General features: G+C 45.8%; 1 protein-coding gene across 4 annotated transcripts in view; it reads left to right on the top strand.

Moving 5' to 3' along the window:
• Positions 1-18665, top strand: part of Uxs1 (UDP-glucuronate decarboxylase 1) — an 89472-nt gene that overhangs the window by 11562 nt on the left and 59245 nt on the right. For 2 of the 4 annotated variants that reach the window (XM_047522549.1, XM_047522550.1), the window contains exon 2: positions 18510-18569. The exons of the other annotated variants lie outside the window; for them this stretch is intronic. In XM_047522549.1, the coding sequence (XP_047378505.1) occupies positions 18510-18569 (60 nt within the window). The remainder of the gene's footprint in view (positions 1-18509; positions 18570-18665) is intronic. 4 annotated transcript variants of the gene reach the window in all.

The following is an 18665-nucleotide window of genomic DNA, read 5'->3' as shown; positions in this document are numbered from 1 at the left end:
TGAACATGGAGTTGACAGTGAAGGAGATTCGAGGACAAGGTGGCAGGATGCAAGGAGCAGGTCTCCTTGAGGCCTATAAAGGTAGAATGTGAAGTCTGACTCTTCATAACACCTGATTCAGTGAGGCGAATAAATATTCATTGAGAATATATGTGTGAGAAAGGAGAGTTCAGTAAACATACCCTAAGAATTAGGGCAGGGCAAAATAGAATCAATTTTGCATTTTGGGGGTGTCCCATCTAACCTGAATATTGTGCTTTCCTCTGTACATTCATCTGTTCGTAGATACGCTAGCCGGTGACTTTTATCTGACATAGGATGCTGCTCTGTAGGTCAGTGCTGTGATCTGAATGTTTGTGTTCCCACCCAAATTCATATGTTGAAATCCTTATCCCCAAGGTGAAGATCAGGAAGAGGGGTGTTGGGAGATGATTGGATCAAAGTGTGGAACCCTCACAAATGGCACTAATACTCCAGAGAACTCCTTGCTCTTTCTACCAATGAGGACCAAGCAAGAAGATACCATCCGTGAACCAGCACACAGGCCCTCACAGGACACCGGATCTGCTGGTGCCTTGTTTTTGGACTTCCCAGCATCCAGAGCTAGGAGAAATAAACTTCTGTTGTGTATAAACCACACAGCCTATAGCATTTTGTTACAGTGGCCTGAGCCAGGAAGTCAAGAGCATGTCTGTTGTGAAGATGCAGAGATTTCGTGAAGAGGTGTTCATAGGTGAAGCCAGGTCCCTAGTTCTCCCTGTGTCTTGAGCCCACATTCATGCCTCCTTCCAGTGTCTTTTCTTGCTTTTTGCTCTACAAAGGTGACAGGTCTTAGGAATTACCTGGAGAGTAACTGTGGGAAGGAATACTCAGGTTTAGCTCTTTTCTGGAAAGGATGGTTTTACTTGTCCTGATTGAGCCACCCAGTAATTTAGGGCAAGCCATCTGCCTGACAGGGGCTTCTAGGTTTTCTTAGGCCTTGGAGGCAAGAATAGCTTTTAAAAGTACTAACCAGAACTGAAAGGATTTAAAGACATGATAGCTCTAACTGATTAGCCACATGGGAAAAGAAGGTTTGTGTGGGTCTTATAAAGTATCCTATGAGAGGAAGAGACTCCCAGGCAGGAAGCACACTGACAGCCACCGAATGGGAGCTGTTCTGACATGGCCCTTTGCTTTAAAAGGGTGAGGAGTGAATTTGAAATTAATCTGTCAGTTTCTTTTGACTTCCTGACTAAGCTTTTTAGAGTCGTTCTAACCAAGATAAACAAGTGAAGTAAAGCAACAAAAGAAAACATTTGAACTTCTTCAAAGTAGTCTTTTTCAGAGGGAGTCTTAAGGGTGCTAAAAAATGAAAATAATTTTCAGGGTGGTGAGATCTTGGAGTGTTATTCATTGTATCTTTGAATATTTTTATAGTAGTTTCAGAAGTTGAAAACAAAACATGCTGCGTCTAAGTTGCCCTACATACCGTAGGTGCCTGGCTCTCGTCTATTTGTTTAAAGGTGTCTGCAGGCAGCTGGGTTATAGCACCAGCAGAAGACTAGTGGTGTAGAACAGCCAGGTTGTAATAAGTGAAAGAATCTGGTTAATTTTATTCTCATCCAGGGCGCCAGTGGTAGTTCTTGTGGAAATGGTTGTTGGGGGTGGATAAAAGATCCTCCTGGTGGGGCTTCTCAAAACTCATATGGGGCCAAATCAGAATCTTTTCTTCCTCTTAGTTCCTTTGCGGTTATTTAGAATTTGATCGGAATTCATCTTAATTGCTTAAAAGTCAAACATTTCTCTCCCAAGTTTTCAGTGTGGTGACACTCCCCTCCCTGCCCAGGCCTGCTCTGCCCTCCTTAGGCTTCCCCTGGCCCTCATCCCCCACCCCAGCCCCACCTACCCTTGCAGGTGCTCCACCTGCTCTGCCCTTGGGCAAAAGGAGTGACCTGCTAAGTCACCCGGATGTGCTGCAGAGAGGTTGGGGGTGTGCATTCTGCGTTTTATAGATGGGAAGACTGAGGCAGGGCACATTGAAATCCCTGCCCCAGGTCTCAGTCCGACTGCAGTGATTTTGTGGTGGCATAGAGGGACCTGAAGGAACAAAGGCTCTTCCTCTCCCATTTGTTAGCATGGATGTAGACTTTTTTTTTTAATGGTGGCAAAATGCACGTAATTATATAAAATTTACCATTTTAATAACTTTTTTTTTTTTTTAAACTGGGAATCGAACCTAGGGCCTTGCACGTGCTTGCATGTACTGTACCACTGAGCTATAGCCCAGCCTCCATTTTAATCTTCTTTTAAATGTGTGGTTCGGTAGTGCTAAGTACATCCACAGTGTTTTACAGCCAGTCTCCAAAACTGTTTCATCCTCCCCAGCTGGTGGTCTGCACGTGTTAAAGCATTCCCAGTGCACCTCTCCCCCAGGTGACCATTTTACTTTCTATGACTTCTTCACTGTAGGTACCTCATATTACTGGAATTATCCACATTTGTTACTTTTGTGGCTGGCTTATTTCACTTAGTGAAATGTCTTCAGAGTTCACCCATGTTGTTCTATATCAGAACTTCCTTCTTCTGGCTAACTGATGTTCCACGGTGTGTATGTACCACATTCCTGCTCCTTCATCTGACCATGGGTATTTGGGTTGCTTCCACCTTTTGGCTATTGAGAATAATGCTGCACAGGTGCACAAACACTTCTTCAAGACCCTGCTTTCAGTTCTGTTGGGTACAAACCCAGAAGTGGGATTGCTGGAGCTTGTGGTAATTCTGTGCTTAATTTTCTGTATGAACTGTCACACTGTTTTACATAGCACTTTCACACCAGCAGTCCGTATCCTTGCCAACATGCATTATCTTTCTTTTCTTTTTTTTCTTTTTTTTTTTAAATAGTAGCCATCCTAATGGATATGAGGTGGGCTTATAAACTTTTCATGAAACATATCTTGAAAGAAATGTTACTTTGAGGCAGTCCTCATGGGGTGCCTACAAGGTCAAGTGTGGGGCAGGAGGACATACAGCTATCTGTAGGGATTGAAGATGTTAAAATAATTTTATCTGTACTGAACATGCACAGGCTCTTTCTTGTCATTAGTTCCTAAACAAGAATAAATTTAAAAAATAAATAAGTGTTATTTACCTAGCATTTACATTGTACTGGGTGTGATAAGTAAGATAGAGAGGTAAGTTCAAGTATACAGCAGAATGTGAATGGGTTCTATGCAAATACTGTGCCATTTTTCAAAAGGGACTTGAGCACTTGTGGATTTTGCTATGGGGGAGGAGTGTCAGGGTTCTGAAACTAATCCGCCAGGTACCAAGGAACTATATTTTGGTGGATCGAAATTGGATCCTTGTCCTTTTCTTGGTGAGTGGTCTAGTAGCCTCTTGTAGGACCCTTCTCCCCCTTCCCTATAGCACTAAGGTGGCTAATGGTGGCACGGTGTGATAGTCACAGGTGGCCTATTGTCATCTTGTCTGGATTGAAACCCCCAACACCTAGTTTCCCCAGTTTAGGTGACTGGAAGGCACATTGCTCTAACTGAGCCCCACTGGTGTCTCTAGGTGCTGTGTACTGACCTACAGGAGCTACGTGTACCTATCCCATGTGCATATGCGTGGCACTGCCCTTCCGTGCCCCACTGTCTTCTCTGACTCCCCCAGAGCCCTTCCAAGGCACCTGCCCACTACCTCCTTCATATCTCTCCACCCTTGTGTGCCCTGCATTCTCTCTCCCGCCACTTCAACCTCCTCACTCCCCATTCACACCACACCCTCTTCCCTTCTCCACCCACCCCTACTCTTCTTACCTCAGCCTATCCCTCTTTTCTAACTCTGATTTCCATATGCTCTTATAGACCCTGCCTTTGCCCTCCCTGAGGACCTGGTGATAGGCTGGCAGGGACCTTTAGGCTGACCTCCAGGAACAGCATGTCATGGGGTCTGACCACGTGGATGGCCACACCACCAAGGAGAATGAGCCTAGAGCACTATCTCAGTTGGAATGCAGAGTGCTTGCCAACAGTCACGCCCATGATCTGAGGTCATGCCTGTGTGCCATCATGCCCCTGAGCACTGAGGATGGGAGGCAGACCTCCCAGATCCCTCCCCATATTCTTTCCCTCTTTTTGAATACAAAATGAAAAGGCTGACCTCAACATCATTAAACATTTTAAAGCTCCATTTAAAAATTACAACGTAATAGGAAAGTAAGGTGCTCAGTGTAGGAAGACTAGATTGAAGTGCAAAGAAGATCAAAAATTCACAGTAACCATAATTTATGCGTATTAAAATATCTTTCATCTCCAAAATAGTGCATTTCTCTTTATTTAGGCAGATCTTTCTCTTGGCGCTCAGGAAAGTTTTGTAGTTTCTTTCATGTAGGCTTGTACCTTTTTGTGTGATGTTTATTTCCATCAAGTTTTACATGAGCATTCTACCTAAAGATTCAGTATCAGAAAACTTTTCAACACAGAGCAACAAAATTAGCCCCAAAGCATAATCTATTTTTTAAGCAAATATCTCCTTTTCCTTTTATACTCATCTTTAATGTATCCACATTTTTTCCATCTTAATCATAATGTTCTTTCTAAATGAAATCAATACAGCTTTACATGCCATGTCATATCTGAGCGTCTGGCTCTGGTTCCAGGGTGGATGGTAACCCGTTTGTCCCTTAGTGATGCAAAGTTGTGATGTGAGATCTGACTTTACTTTTTCATCCCTACTGGCACCATGCTCCCTGCCCCCTCAGAATAGATTCCTGCATGGTTCTTCTCAGCCTTGGCAGTTGTATTCCTGAGAAGCCAGTGGAGGAGGAGAAGGCAGCATTTTGTACTTGTCAAAAAAGAGGTCTATGCCGTTGGAGCTTTTATCTTCCTGCAGCCCTCCTTGTGTGATGCTGGGTGGGTGGAAGTTTCTCCCTTCTTTGTTCTCTTTTTCTTTAATGATTCTATTTCTATCAGAAAACTGAAGGTACATTCATTTGGTAGCTTCAGAAGAAGTCAGTCTCATTTTCCAGTGTTTAGAGAAAATATTGCTACATTTCCCTTCATTTGACCCCACATCTACCTAAGTAGAAAAAAGCAAAAGAAACAAAGTGGCAGCATTCTCCATTCTATGCCAGGCACCTGTTGGTATTGGAGAACTCTAAGGAAGGGTAGAAAGGAGATTTCTTAGTTGCTTAATATTTATCTTGTAGCTCTTTGAAGAATTAGAGTACATTTTTGCTTTCTGAAATTCAGAAGTGGACTGGCTGATTTTTTTTTTTTTTTTTTTTTTTGAGGGGGGTGTGTTTTTTGGTTTAACTGCTTTCCTTCCTTCTCTCTTCCCCAGATTTGATGCTATCCGTGGTATTTCAGGTTGAGATTTTGTTAGTATTTGCTTATTCTTTGAGTGGTATGTATGAATGAAACTTGTTTATAGACTTTTTGGTGTCCTGTGCCAATGGCAGAAAATACATGATTTTTCTCAGGTAAAGAAAGATTGAATCATAATTCCAGCTGTAAGAATTAGTCATGTAATTGTTACTAATGCATGTTACACAGGAAGCTTTCTTTCTGTGAGGTTGTTACTGCCAAGTACTGAGTTGAGTTGAATGACCTGGGAACCAGTTCACTTAGTGGTTAAGTCATTTACAGTTTGTTTAGACAGTGAGGTGCAAGAGTTATTGAGATTTTATGTGTGTGTATGTATGTGTGTGTGTGTGTGTGCTGGGCATGAAACCCAAACCTCCTGCTCTGCCTCAGACTATAGCCCTAGGCCTGAAGAAAATCTTTGAGTGTGAGATCTGCCTCATCGTTTGAATGGTTGCACAGAGCTCAGGTAGATTTCGATCATATGGTGTCTCCTGTAGGTGAAAAGAAGTCTCTGCACAGGTGAGGCTTTCAGTGGAGAGTTTTGTTCCTTTAAACTTATTCTTACAGCTTTCCTGAGTAAGGACAGAACTCAGTATTTAGAGCTTTAAAATTTTGCCAAAGCCTGCCTTGGGGTTGTAAGGTCAGTTGTGTTAGAATTTCTTTCCTGTTGCAGTTTACGCTCCTCTCTGATGTTTAACATGCAGAGGAACAGACAGAATGGGTAGGACAGGGACCCTGACCGCTTTGTGGAGGCAAAGCCTCCACACAGTATAAAGGAAGTATAAAAGAAGGGTCCAAGAGGGCATGTGAAGACCCACACAAGATGAAAGATGGCAGAGACAGATCATGAGGAGGAAAGTGGGGATCAGTGTTGCAGGAGGAAGATCAGTGGGGTGAGGAGTGGGAGATGAGACTGGAGGGGTGGCAGGCAGGGCCTCGTCACAGACAGTCCCTCGGGCGTCTTGCCCAGGAGCACAGGCAGGAGAGCCTTGGGGTTGCATGCATTTGGAGAGGATGTTCCACCTCTGCCTAGTATATGGGGAACCAAGGGAGGAAGCATAGGGCACCCTCGGGGACGGGGAGCTGGACACCAGTGCTCATGGTGGGCTTTGTCTGGCAGAGTGGGGTCACAGCACAGGGACCAGTCCTGCGAACTGCATCAGCCCCACTCTGCTATCCACTAGGGAGAGAGAGACCTGTTTTGATCAGACACTGATTATTTCATGGCTGGGAAATACAAACGTGATAGAAGAAGCCAGAAGGAACACTATGGGGTGGGAAGACGGTACTGCCCTGCTGGCTGCAGGGAAGAAGGAGTGGAATGGGGCTGGGGGTTCGCTGGGGGTGAGGCCAGTGGAAGGCACATGTTAGTGTGGGGAGGGGCCCTGGAACACCCCACATGGAGTGTTGTGAAAAGAGATGGTGGGACTATATATGTCACATTTTTTACCTCATCTCTTTACATTTTTCATTTTAATTGTGATAAGCACAGAATACAGTGGCACATAAGCATGTGTGTAAAGTGCATGCTCAGATTTTTTGATAATTGGAAGTAGGCGTTCAAAATGGTCAGGAGAACTCTCAAAATCTTAAGTAGGACAAACTCTTGAGTTTGCAGTCTAGAGCAGGACATTGCAGTGGGTAAGGGAGAATGCCACAGAGATGGCAAGGATAGAACCTCGAAGAAGGTCACCTGGTGATGCAGTGACCAGGCCCTGGTGTGGGGAGGGCTCTGGAGAGATGAGTCAGTCCTCTAGGGAGGAAGGGTCAGTGAGGAGGGACAGGGGCTTCCAGAATTGTGGTGTCAGCAACAGGGGGGTGTCGGCAGAGAGGTCGTATTGGACATGGCTTAACTGTTTTCTGGGCTGTTTTAGGAGGTTTGAGCGAGTGAGGACAGAGAGCTGCTCAGGTTTTAGTGGCATGGGCACCACCTGGAGCGCTCGCGAGAACCCAGGCTTCTGACTGGGGGTATCATACTCCATCCAGGCTGCTCTAAGAAAGTACCATAGACTAGCTGGAATTTGTTTCCAAGATCAAGGTGCCTGCTGACTCATTTCCTGATGAGGGCTCTCTTCCCAGCCGCACGTGGCCATCTTCTCGCTGTGTCCTCACGTGGCAGACAGAGGATGTTCCCGTGTCTCTTCCTATTCTTGTAAGTGTGCTGATCCATCCTGGGGGCCACACCTGGTGACCTCATCACCTCCCAGCTCCTTGTCATCACCCTGGGGATCGGATGCCAGCACCCAGTGCAGGGGCACGCATTCAGACCGTCACAGAGCCACCCAGTGCAGGGGCACGCATTCAGACCGTCACAGAGCCACCCAGTGCAGGGGCACGCATTCAGACCGTCACAGAGCCACCCAGTGCAGGGGCACGCATTCAGACCGTCACAGAGCCACCCAGTGCAGGGGCACGCATTCAGACCGTCACAGAGCCACCCAGTGCAGGGGCACGCAATCAGACCGTCAGAGAGCCACCCAGTGCAGGGGCACGCATTCAGACCGTCACAGAGCCACGGGTGCACCTGAGAATCTGCTTTTGCCACGGTTTTCAGGCAGTGGCTGCCGCCATCTGGGGACACAGCTTGTGTAGCTCTGGCTGTACCATTTGTCCTGTCCACCCACAGGGATCCCTATGGAAGGGAATTCCCCTTATCCAGGCTTTAAAACAGTAGTAAATTTCCTTGAGAGAGTTAAGTAACTGGTTTTGAATTTCTGGCCAGTTTGAAGGATTTGACCTGATACTTTGAAAACTGTGACTTTGCCCTCCCTCGACTAGACAGACCAGATCATCCTCTGCAGGACCTACAAAGTGTATTTAAATCTTTGTTCCTATGAGTTGTAGAACTTAAAGTAATGCAGTGCAAATGTATAGAACTATCTTACGTCATCTCTGTGAGACTTTCTTCTGGTATTAAAAAATACACATCCTTGTGATTTTAAAATTACATGTAGTTTTAAAAAGCAAAGCATTGACTCTACATGTTATTCTATAATTGCCCTTTTCACTTAGCTCTGCCATTTTTACCCATAAAGACTTTCAAGGTCTGGATGTCACCTACAAACCCCACAGTCTCTTGTACTTTTTATCACTTTTTTAGAAAAGTAAGTCTTGGAGTAAAACTTTTCCCTCTGGTAATCTTGGCAAATGTCTTTATAACAAGAATATCAAAGACAAGTGAGTTATAAACAATAGAAGATTTTTTTGACTCACAGTTCTGGAGGCTGGACAGTCCAAGATCATGGAGCCACATCTGATGAAGGCTTTCATGTGTCATAATATGGTGGAAGGTATCCCACGGTGAAGAAGCATGTGGAAGACAAAGGGACTTGGATTAAACTTGCTTTTGTAATGAATCCATTCTGGTGATAACTAACCCACTCTTGTGATACCAACCTTAATCCATTCATGAAGGCTCTGCTTTCATGACCTATTACTTCTTAAAGGTTCCCTCCCCCAACTCTGGGATCATCTACCACTGAACTTCATCCCCCACCCTTTTTACTTTTAATTTTGAGACAGGATAGTAATAAGCTGCTGAGGCTGGCCTGGAACTTACGGTCCTCCAAGTCTCAGCCTCCTGAGTTCCTGGGATTACAGGCATGCACCACTATACCTGGCAAGGTCCCACCTCTTAATACTGTTACAGTGGCAGTTAAATTCAACATGAGTTTAGGAGAGAACATTCCAGCCATTGCAGTAGCTTTTATCAGGTAAGTCTGTGGGAAGGTGTGAGTCAACTGATGAGGTTTCATAACTGGAATTTAGAATCCACCAGCTGAGACTCAGGGTGCTGCAGGGCAGTGAGTTTTGGAAAGGACTGCTCCTTCACCTCTGGATTTTTCCTTGGAGGTCTGGACCTTGGGATGGCCAGAAGCAGAGCTGGAGCCACAGGAAGGTCTGACAGGTCAGTCCCCATGCGTGAGTTTCAGAGTGTACCAGTTTCTAGAGCCTGCTCACAGTCACCTTTTAATATGGGGCAGTTTTCATCCTGTACAACTGCTTAGCTAGTGCTCAGGCCTGGCAGGCTGAGGACAGTGGCTGAGGCTCAGGAGTAGGTCAGGAACAGGCAGGCTTCCTTTTGGTGCTTCATGCTGCCTGGCCTTTTAGATCCTCATTCTCTTAGTCTTTTTGCCCCGTGCGAGGGGTGGACACTGGGACCTTGAACATGCTAGGCAAGTTCTACCACTGAGCCACAATCCAGCCCTTGTCCTTCATTCTTAGAACTGAAGACTGGGAAGTGGCCTCACTTCTGCCTGTCACCTTTTTGTGTTTGAAGAATTAGAGGCAGACTCATATCTTCTTATTTGAATCTTCTGGTCAGTTAATCTAGAAGTTCAGTGCTTTTCTTATTACAAGAATAATACATGTTCTTATCTGCTTCAAGAAAATATTTCAGTTGTGCCCTCTCAAAGTTTATCCAGGGTGAGTCAAATATTTTCTTTCCCCAGAGTGCTCACATTTGGGGTTTTCTGGAGGTAAGAGTGCACCTTTCCCGGGTGTTAGGTGCTATTTTGTTCAATGAGGCAGATGGGCAGCCACACCAGGGCTGAGGCGTGTCAGCATTTCCCAGCACTGCAGGTTTGATCTCTCCATGCAAAGCTAGCCTCTGTCTAGGAGTGCCAGTGTCCTTGGTGGGGAATGCTTTGGTCGGGGTGGGAGGAACTTTAATTCTAGTACCTGGCTTGATTTTAGGACTGGATCTGAGTGTCCTTTAAAGAGGATTACAGACTCAGCTGTTTCAGTTCTGGTTAGTTTTCACTGCTGAACCAACCACGTCTAAACTCAGTGTTTAAAAAAACGTTGCTTCATTGTATGATGCTCGTTGGCTGTACGGGTCAAGAGCTTGAAAGCGGGATGGTGTGTGTGTCTCCTGATGGCCAGCCAGCCACCTGCACGGGGCCTGTTCGCTTCCTTGAGCTCAGACTCGTTTCGTTCCGGCTCTTAGAGTACCCATCTGCCACCTCTCCACACTAAAGTGGTTAGACTTTTTCCAGGGTGACCAAGGCCTCTTAGATCGTGTCCTAGCAAATGAGGCAGCAACCACAGCTCCTGGCTGTCTGTGATGGCTTCGAAAGTCACACAGTGTCATCTTGATCTTCCCTGTGGTCCGAGCAGCATAAGTCCACTGGATTCAAAGGGAGGACATGTAGACCTCGCCTCATGGAAAGCGTGTCAGATAATTTTGGGGCAGGTTTTAAAAGGGCGTGTTGGAGGCTCCTCTGTAAAAACATGGTGACACAGCAGAGCTTTGCAGGAGCACTTGCAGACAGTCCAAGTCACAGGTGAGGCAAGCACCGCAGTGCAGTTAACATGCTCTGAAGAGCTCAAGGGGAACAGTAAACAGCCCGGCAGCAGAATGGGTGGCAGCGTTGTTCTTACTTTAAATGTGCTCAAGGTCCCTTCTGTTTGTGCAGGGTTTCTATTTTGAATACTTCTCTAAACTAAAGTGTTCTTGCCCCGAGTGGTGAAAGGTTGCAGTCACTGTTTGTTCTCTGAAGTGGGAGTGTCGCCATGTGGAATAGCTTTGTTCCCACCTGAGGCTTTCATGAAGGCCAGTATCACTCCATTTTAGTCTGAGCATATGCCATGTGGCGTCAGAAGGTGGGGGATTAGCTCAGACGACAAGTTTGGAAATGAACAAGGTGCTTTTCTTCCGTGCAGGTGGGGACAACTCTGGAGCCCTCAGCAGGTCACACAGGACTGGGGATGAGGCCTCACACTCAAAGGGTGGCACGAGGATGGGGGCCACTGGCTCTGTGGGCCTGAGCAAGTCACAGGACAACCGTCTGGCACTGGCTGTGAGATGGCACAAGGCTCTGACATGACCTTGTGACTAGAGACAGCAAGCACGACGGCCCTGTGTGGAGCAGGTGCCTGGTGAGCCGCACAGTGCTGGCGCTGCAGATGCCCCCCTGGCATTGTCTCCAGATCCCTCACCAGGTGGCAAGTAGCAGTCACTGCCACATTCTGATGAACCTTTGCTGCATTTGCCCCAGAGGCCCCTGCGTACACCACTGGCCTTCTGGGTTCCAGGCCTCAGTTTCTCCTGGCTGTTGACACCTTGTGGATCACTGTAGGGTGCCTCTAGCTGAGCTTCTGTTACCCTAGACCGTGATCCCCACCCTTTCCAACTTCTGCCCTCAGAGTCTTCACCCGGGCCTCTGTCCCCTCAGTCCACCTTCTCCCTGGCTTCTGCTTCTCTGTTTTGCTGAGGTACAGGCTAGAGCATCTTGCTGGCCTTCATGACACTCCAAACATTTGCTCCTTGCCTACTAACTGGAGCCCAGCTTTTATTGAATAATATAAAAGAAAACATGGTGGTGCCCATATTTGGTTCCTTAACAGAGTCTCCAGGGAAACTGTGTAAGAAAACTACTCTGGCTCGTCTTGACCTTACCCCTCCCCAGGGGCCTCTGCCACCATTGTACCTCACACCCTCTTTCTCCAGGAGCAGGTCCTGAGCTTTGTCACCCTCCCACCCCTGCAGACTGCAGCCATTACTTCTCTGGCATGTATTTTATGTAGGTGACTGATAACTGTTTTCTCCTCCAGGATATGAGGTACTATGGCCCGCAGGCCAAATCCAGCCACGGCTAGTTTTGTAGGACCCAGAAACTGAGAAAATTTTAATAATTTTTAAGTGGTCAAAAATGTTAAAAAGAATAATATCTCATAGCTCTTAGAAATTATATGAAATCAAAATTTCTGTGTCCTTGATGTGATGGGCACACTGCCATGATTTTTCCAAAATTGTCAATGTTTGTGGTCACCCGAAGAGGCAGAGTTGAGCAGTTGAGACAGAGACCATGTGTACTTTCAAAGCCTTAAATAGTTATTACCTAGCTCTTTATAAAAAAGGGTTTCTGACTGTTCCCTTGGAGCAGCTGTTCTTAATCATTTGAGGAAGCTGTTTATTCACTCGCTCATTCATTCATTCTTTCAGCAACTATTTAGAGAGTATGTATTATGTCCATCTGTCTCAGTGCTCTAGAAAACAGTGCTGTGTGAAAAATAGATCTTTGCTGCTTCAGAGTTTATATTTTATTGGGAGAAGGAAATTGGCAGTTACCAGGGATCACAGATAAATAGATATACAGGTTGAGCCTCCCTGGTCTGAAAATGAAAAATCCATAATGCTCCAAAATCTTGAACTTTCTTGGTACCAACATGACACTGGTTATCCTGAACCTTCCGTTTTTTCACTGTGAATGCGGTCTCAAGTTTTTATGTTAAGTCTGTAAGTGTAAGAAGACAATTGCTGATCAGCAGCCTCTGAATTCAGACTTGAGGTGATGTGGTGCCACTTGACCCCTGGCCCACCCATGGATGACTAAGAGAGTGGCAGCTTAGCTTCCCGAGGGGTCAGTGTGCAGAAATTTTGTTTCATGAGCAAAATTATTAAAAATCCTTTGTAAGATCACCTTCAGACTGTGTATAATGTGGGTCTGAAACATAAATGTATTTCATGTGTAGATTTGAGTTCCATCCCCAAGAAGTCTAATTATATATGTACAAATACTCCAAAATCTGTACACTTCCAGTCTCAAACATTTATGCAACCTGTATAGATATATTAGCCGGTGATGAATGCTGTGAAGAGAAAGAAAGCAGGCTTCATGGAGACAGGGAGATGGAGTGGGGTGGCCTGGGGGTGTTCCTACTGATAGAACCCCAGAAGACCTTTTTGACTAGATAACTTTTGAGCTGAGACCTAAATGAACTGTAAGAGGGAGGCAGTAGGGAGAAGATAAGTGCAAAGGCCCTGAGGCTGGGGTGTGGGGAGCAGGCTCAACAAGTTGGAGTAATTACAAGAGCAGAGTGGCTTGGGCCTGGAGGTGGGCAATAGGTGAGGTGTTAGAGTGGCTGGTTCCCAGATTGCCAGGGATGAGAGTCACCTGGGGCACTTAAAAGATGCATCTGCCAGAGCCCTCTGCAGAGATTGTTTCAGTAGGTCTGCAGTACACACTGGGTAGGGCCTGGCAGGCCATGCAATACCTGGTTTTATTGATTGAGACTGGAGAATCAGAGCCCCACTCTTCCATCCTAGTCCCATTCACAACCAACATCAGTCTGCAGAGCCTTTAAAAGCTAAGGGGCAGCCTGAATTAGGAACCCTGGCTGCCCCACCTCACACATAGCTTGGCTTCTAGCAGGGGCTCATTAAATAAACATCTGAAGTTTTAAGGACACCTACATTTATGCCTCCTGCCTGTCCTCTCTGTTACTTTCTTTTGGGGGGGGATGCCGTGCTCATCCAGTGACCTAGCGAGCTCCCCTGCTTCCAGCTGGTGGAGGTTGCTTCACCTTTCACTGAAGGACCTTCCCAGCGTCACACTTTCACACCCCTTCCAGATGCAAAGGAGACAGGGTCTTCCTCCTGGAGCTCCAGGCACGAGTTTGTTCAGTCAGTGGCCTGTGGATTGTTACAGGGCTGGGGGCTTCTGGGAAACTGAAGCAGGGCGCAGACACCGCCCCTCCCCCCGGCCTTCAAACCCCAGTGCTTATGATCAAGTCAGAAAGGTTTCAGACGTGTTGCTCAGAGTAACAGGCATGAGTTCATTGAAGGGATAGGAAAAGGGGACGCTCTGCAGGGAGAGTGGGTCCTCTCAGACAGAAGGGACAGTGTGCCTCTCCTGCACTCCAGTTTCACTGGAGATCCCAGAGAAGTTTCCACAGAGTCCTGCCCAGGACTCAGTCCTGACTTTTGACTGAGCAGGATGACATCAGACTTTCAGGTCCCCACTGTCATGGCAACTCTAGGTCACTTTGTTCGTGCTGACTGGTTCTCATTGGATTCTTAACCCATAAATTCTCGCAGACTTTATGGTTAGGAGGAATTATCCTCATCTCCCTGAGTTTTGGAATTTGGTCTGTGGAAAGGGGCACAAAAGTTTACTCCTTCAGAGTAACTTGGGTTCCTCTTAGCATTATTTTGGGCTTGCATTTCTCCTGCGGATAACAGGTAGCTTGCTGAGGATTGTGACATGTCCGCTTAAGGCAGGCAGGGCTGCAGTAATTGCTTCTTGAAAAAGAAAGCACGTGGGGTCAGCACCGCATGCCCATTTTTAGAATTGTTCTCTTAAGCTCCACCATTTGCGTCTGTCTGTTCCCTGTCAGGATGAACAAGGAAGGTCAGGAAATCATGAAAGGAAGGCAGAGTGCCTGTGTGGTCTGCACTGTCTGATACTTGCTCTGTTGACTTGAGTGCCCGGCATGCCGGTTTACGGGGGCTCCGTATGCGAACATGCCTGGGCCAGAGCACTGTTTCCTGAAGCCATACTTAGAGTGAAAGTACGTAACACTTCCTGGCTTAAAAAAGTGACCAGAGTGCCAGACACCTTGCAGCCTTTAAAATGGACAGGTGTGAAGTGGAAATGGTCATTGTGCCCGATCCAGCCTTGTGAAGGTTCTTCAGCAGGGCCAGGGAAATGGCTTGCTCCAGACCTGGATCCCCAGAGGGGAGTCTGAGCCCACAGTGGCCTGTATTCCAGAACTCAGACTCATCCCATTCTAAAACAGATGTGCCTCTTTAAATTCAAAGCTTTTGTGACTCTGAACTGGTAGTTTCTAATTTGTTTTGAGTCTTGAGCTCCTTAGAGGACTTTTGAAAGCTGTGGACACATGATTTTGCAACTTTTTCAAAGTTTTTTCTCCCCTTCCTCAAAATACCTGCAAATCTTTCAGAAATCCTTAGAGACCACAGACTTTTGATTGAGAAATCATGCTCTAAAAGGATTTATCTCACAATAGCTGATTAATATTTAAGAAACCAAGTTAGGCTAAGATCACAAAGGTGTTATGTTAGCATTTTAATTTTTTCCTATGTTGGAAGAGGGTGCTTGTTTCTAATTATATACATAAAAACTCAATTTCTTGCCCCAATGAAAATATGTATGTAATAAGATCTTATTGAAACAAATTTTCCTGGACACCACAAAATTTAGATAGACATAATAAGAATTGTGAAAAACACTTCCTTTTTTTGTATTTTTGTGGCAAGAGCCTTACCACTGAGCTCCACCCCTGGCATCAAGAATTAATGTGCCTTAGTTTGCATACATAGTATTTTTTAAAAATTTACATTAAAAATTAAAATCAATTAAAATATCTGGAAATCTATGCAAGGGAACTTGGGTTTAAACCCCTTATCAATTATAATGAATAATTACTTTTTTATTTTTTTTAAGTCACATGTTGCTTAATGATGGGGACACGTTCTGAGAAGTGATCATTAGGTGATTTTTGTCTTCGTTCAACCATCACAGCGTGTACTTATAGAAACCTGGATAGTGCTGGTCAATCCATGTGACCTCTTGATGCAGTCAAGAGACTTACTAAACGAGATGGATGAGGCTGCTGCCGTGTAAGAAACACACTGTGGTAATAAGTTAACCAGGAACTCAGTCATTCATTATCACTGTGAAATATTGTGCACTGTACAAAAGTGCATGTGCTGTACTTAGCTGTGCCTGGCAGTGCAGTAGGTGTGTCAACGCCAGCATCACCAAAAGAAGGTCAGTGTAGCATTACAGTGGCCTTGATGTTACTAGGCGATAGAACTGCTCAGCTGCATTGTAATATGATGGGACCTCCGTTGGTATGTGCCATCTGCCGTTGACCACAGTGTGGCAGTGCAGCCCTCTAGTGTGTTTACCTTTTGTGACATTGACTCCTGGTATTATGTGTAATCGATTCAATTCAGTTCGATTTAGTTCAGATATTTATATTTACGGAGTACATCTCTTAGCAATGCCCAGCTGTCCCTCTGAGGCACGGTAAGATGGGTCAAAATAACTCAAACAAATTGCAAAGTTCTAGAAGCAAGATTAATTTTTTACAATGTTAAACTTTTAAAGTCTGTCATGAGCCACTTAAACCCACCAGAGCCAGGCCCTGGAACTGCAGGACACCACTTGTGTCTCACCTTAGACCAAGTGCACCGTGTCACGAGGCTCTGTCCTGCCTGCAGGTGCCCCTGTTCTTTTGCCTGTGCTAGGTGCTGAGCTCCTTTCTGCTCTCTAAAGAAAAGCATGTTCAGTTTTTGATCATTTAAAAAGAGACCCAAAACCCTTGACTTGAAAACATTGTAAATACAATTGGTGATACTCTTGAAAATAAACAGTAATAAGGAGAAGATAAAGATTGTAAGAAACGGGACAAAATTCCTTGACATACACAACTTTAGTACTCGGATGGCATGTGCCTGGTGTTCCTCATCTTGAAGAGAGACCTCCTGAAAGCCAGCAGAGAAAATGGGAAGTGTGCATTGTGGTGACAGGGGACCTCTCCTGAGTGCTCCTTTGAGCTTGGCAGTGCTTGGTGGTGGCCACTTCTCGCCCAGATACCACCTCAGGGACCAGGAGGGTCGGGTGTGGTGAGTGGTTTAGGAAGGGGCAGAGTCCCGTGAGTCCCCCAGAGAGAGGTGCTTGCAGGTCTCACAGTAGGGCTGCTGAGAGATCTGACTGGGGAGGAGGGGAAGAACCACCAGGAAGGAGGGAGCACTTGCAGGTGGGAACTACAGTCTAAGAGGCCTGAGCTGCAGAAATAGTTGCAGGCCTTTTTCACTCCTGTCCATTCTCATCCATTCATAAAGGACGGTGAAGCTGGGGCCTCACCTGCTTCCTGGGGAGTGGGGGTTAAGGAGGACTAGTGGGAAGGGAAAGAGGGCCGGGGAACAGGTGTCTGGGAGGGGAGGCATCCTGGGCTGCTCTGAATTGGACTCAGTGGTGATAAGACTGAGAGATGAGCAAAGGTTGGAAGAAAAAAGCTGAATAAACCAGTAGTCATAGAATGATATGAAAGTTCGTCTGCTCCCACCCAGAGGGCACTTTAAAGAATGGATTTTTCCTTGTGTACATGATTCCATAGCATAGCCAGAGAGAGCCTTGTCTAGTCTAGATAAGGAGCTTTATCCTAAAGTTCCCGTGAGTCGACAGTAGTGCCTCCCCCGTGATCTCTGTGGCTCTGTCGGTGGTGGCAGTGCCTGTGGCTGAGGTGAGGACTGACCGGGTGTTCACAGGGGTGTAGGAGGAGACTGAGAACAGGGTAACAGGTGCATGGAGTTTAGCAAAAAATCTCTCCCCTCTTTTACTAAAAGCAAGTAAACTCCTAAATCCAAGGAGAAACAATTCCTCATGTCAGCATTTAAACTCAGGTTTTTAAGAATTTCAGTTTTTTCAGTGTATTTTTAGCAGTGGACGTTATGCTGTGTTATGATTTGGCTGGTGTTAAAGGCTTGGTCACTGTTGATGCTGTTTGGAGGTGAATCCTCGTGGGAGGGAGTTGGGTCATTGGGGGATATTAGCACCCCACCCCTTCATCTCTCCTTTGCTTCCTGTTGGCCATGAGGTGAACACCTTTGCCAAGTGCTTCCTGCCATGTTCTTCCTTACCACCGGCCCAGAGAAGCAGGATGAAGTGACCATGGACTGAAATTATGAACCAAAATAAACTTTTTCTCCTTTTAAGTTGTTTATCTCAGGTTTTTTATTAGAGTGATGGAAAACTGACTGTTACATACTGTAAATATATATTTTTTTCATCATGTATATTGATTCTGTCATAAGAGCATTGACATGTCTTGAGGCTCAGAAAATGACAATCCAAAGTGTAGTGCTTCTGCATGGTGAGTATTTTGAATAATGGACATTGGAAGGCCTCAGAAGCAGACTTAGAACCAAGGTCTCTCTACCCTCCTGTCTCTTGCCATTTTCCACAGAAGCAAATCATGGAAACCAGAATTCCTCTTCCCCAGGACAAGTCATAGAAATTAAAGTCCTTTTCCCCCAAAGTCAGCCATAAAACCTAAAAATAGTACTCTCGCCTTCCTGGACTTTCCTGTCTCAGAGCTGGCCATTAAGAGATTGTCTGACCTACCTTGTCTGATGGTAGGTCATCGGACCTCCATTCCCGGGAAAGAGTGCTGCACAGAGGGGCCAAGAAGAATCTGGACTGACAGGCCTGCTGGACTTCCCAGCCTCATCACTGTTAGATCACACCCTTTGTCCAGTGGCATCTTCACATAGTTGTTCCTGCTTCTTCCAACTGAACCATAAAATAGACATTTTCCTGTATGTCCTTCGGTCTTCATTTTGAAGGTTCTCATGTCTTATAAAACTATGATTAAATATGTATGTTTTGCTTTTCTCCTTTGTGATAGGTGTGTTGACAGACCCTCAGGATGGGGAGGAAAGGGATCAGCCCCTTCTTCCCTACACAGGTACCATGTAGTTTCATACGAGTACCTAATGGCTTTCAGATTGCCTGGAATGACTCTAATTTGTATAGGAGGTTCCCAGTTGTGGGGCCTTGGGGT

The sequence above is a fragment of the Sciurus carolinensis genome, chromosome 13 (assembly GCF_902686445.1).
Source record: "Sciurus carolinensis chromosome 13, mSciCar1.2, whole genome shotgun sequence".
Classification (NCBI taxonomy): domain Eukaryota; kingdom Metazoa; phylum Chordata; class Mammalia; order Rodentia; family Sciuridae; genus Sciurus; species Sciurus carolinensis.
Note: the sequence above shows the minus strand (reverse complement) of the source record. Positions and strands in the feature narration are given on the sequence as shown.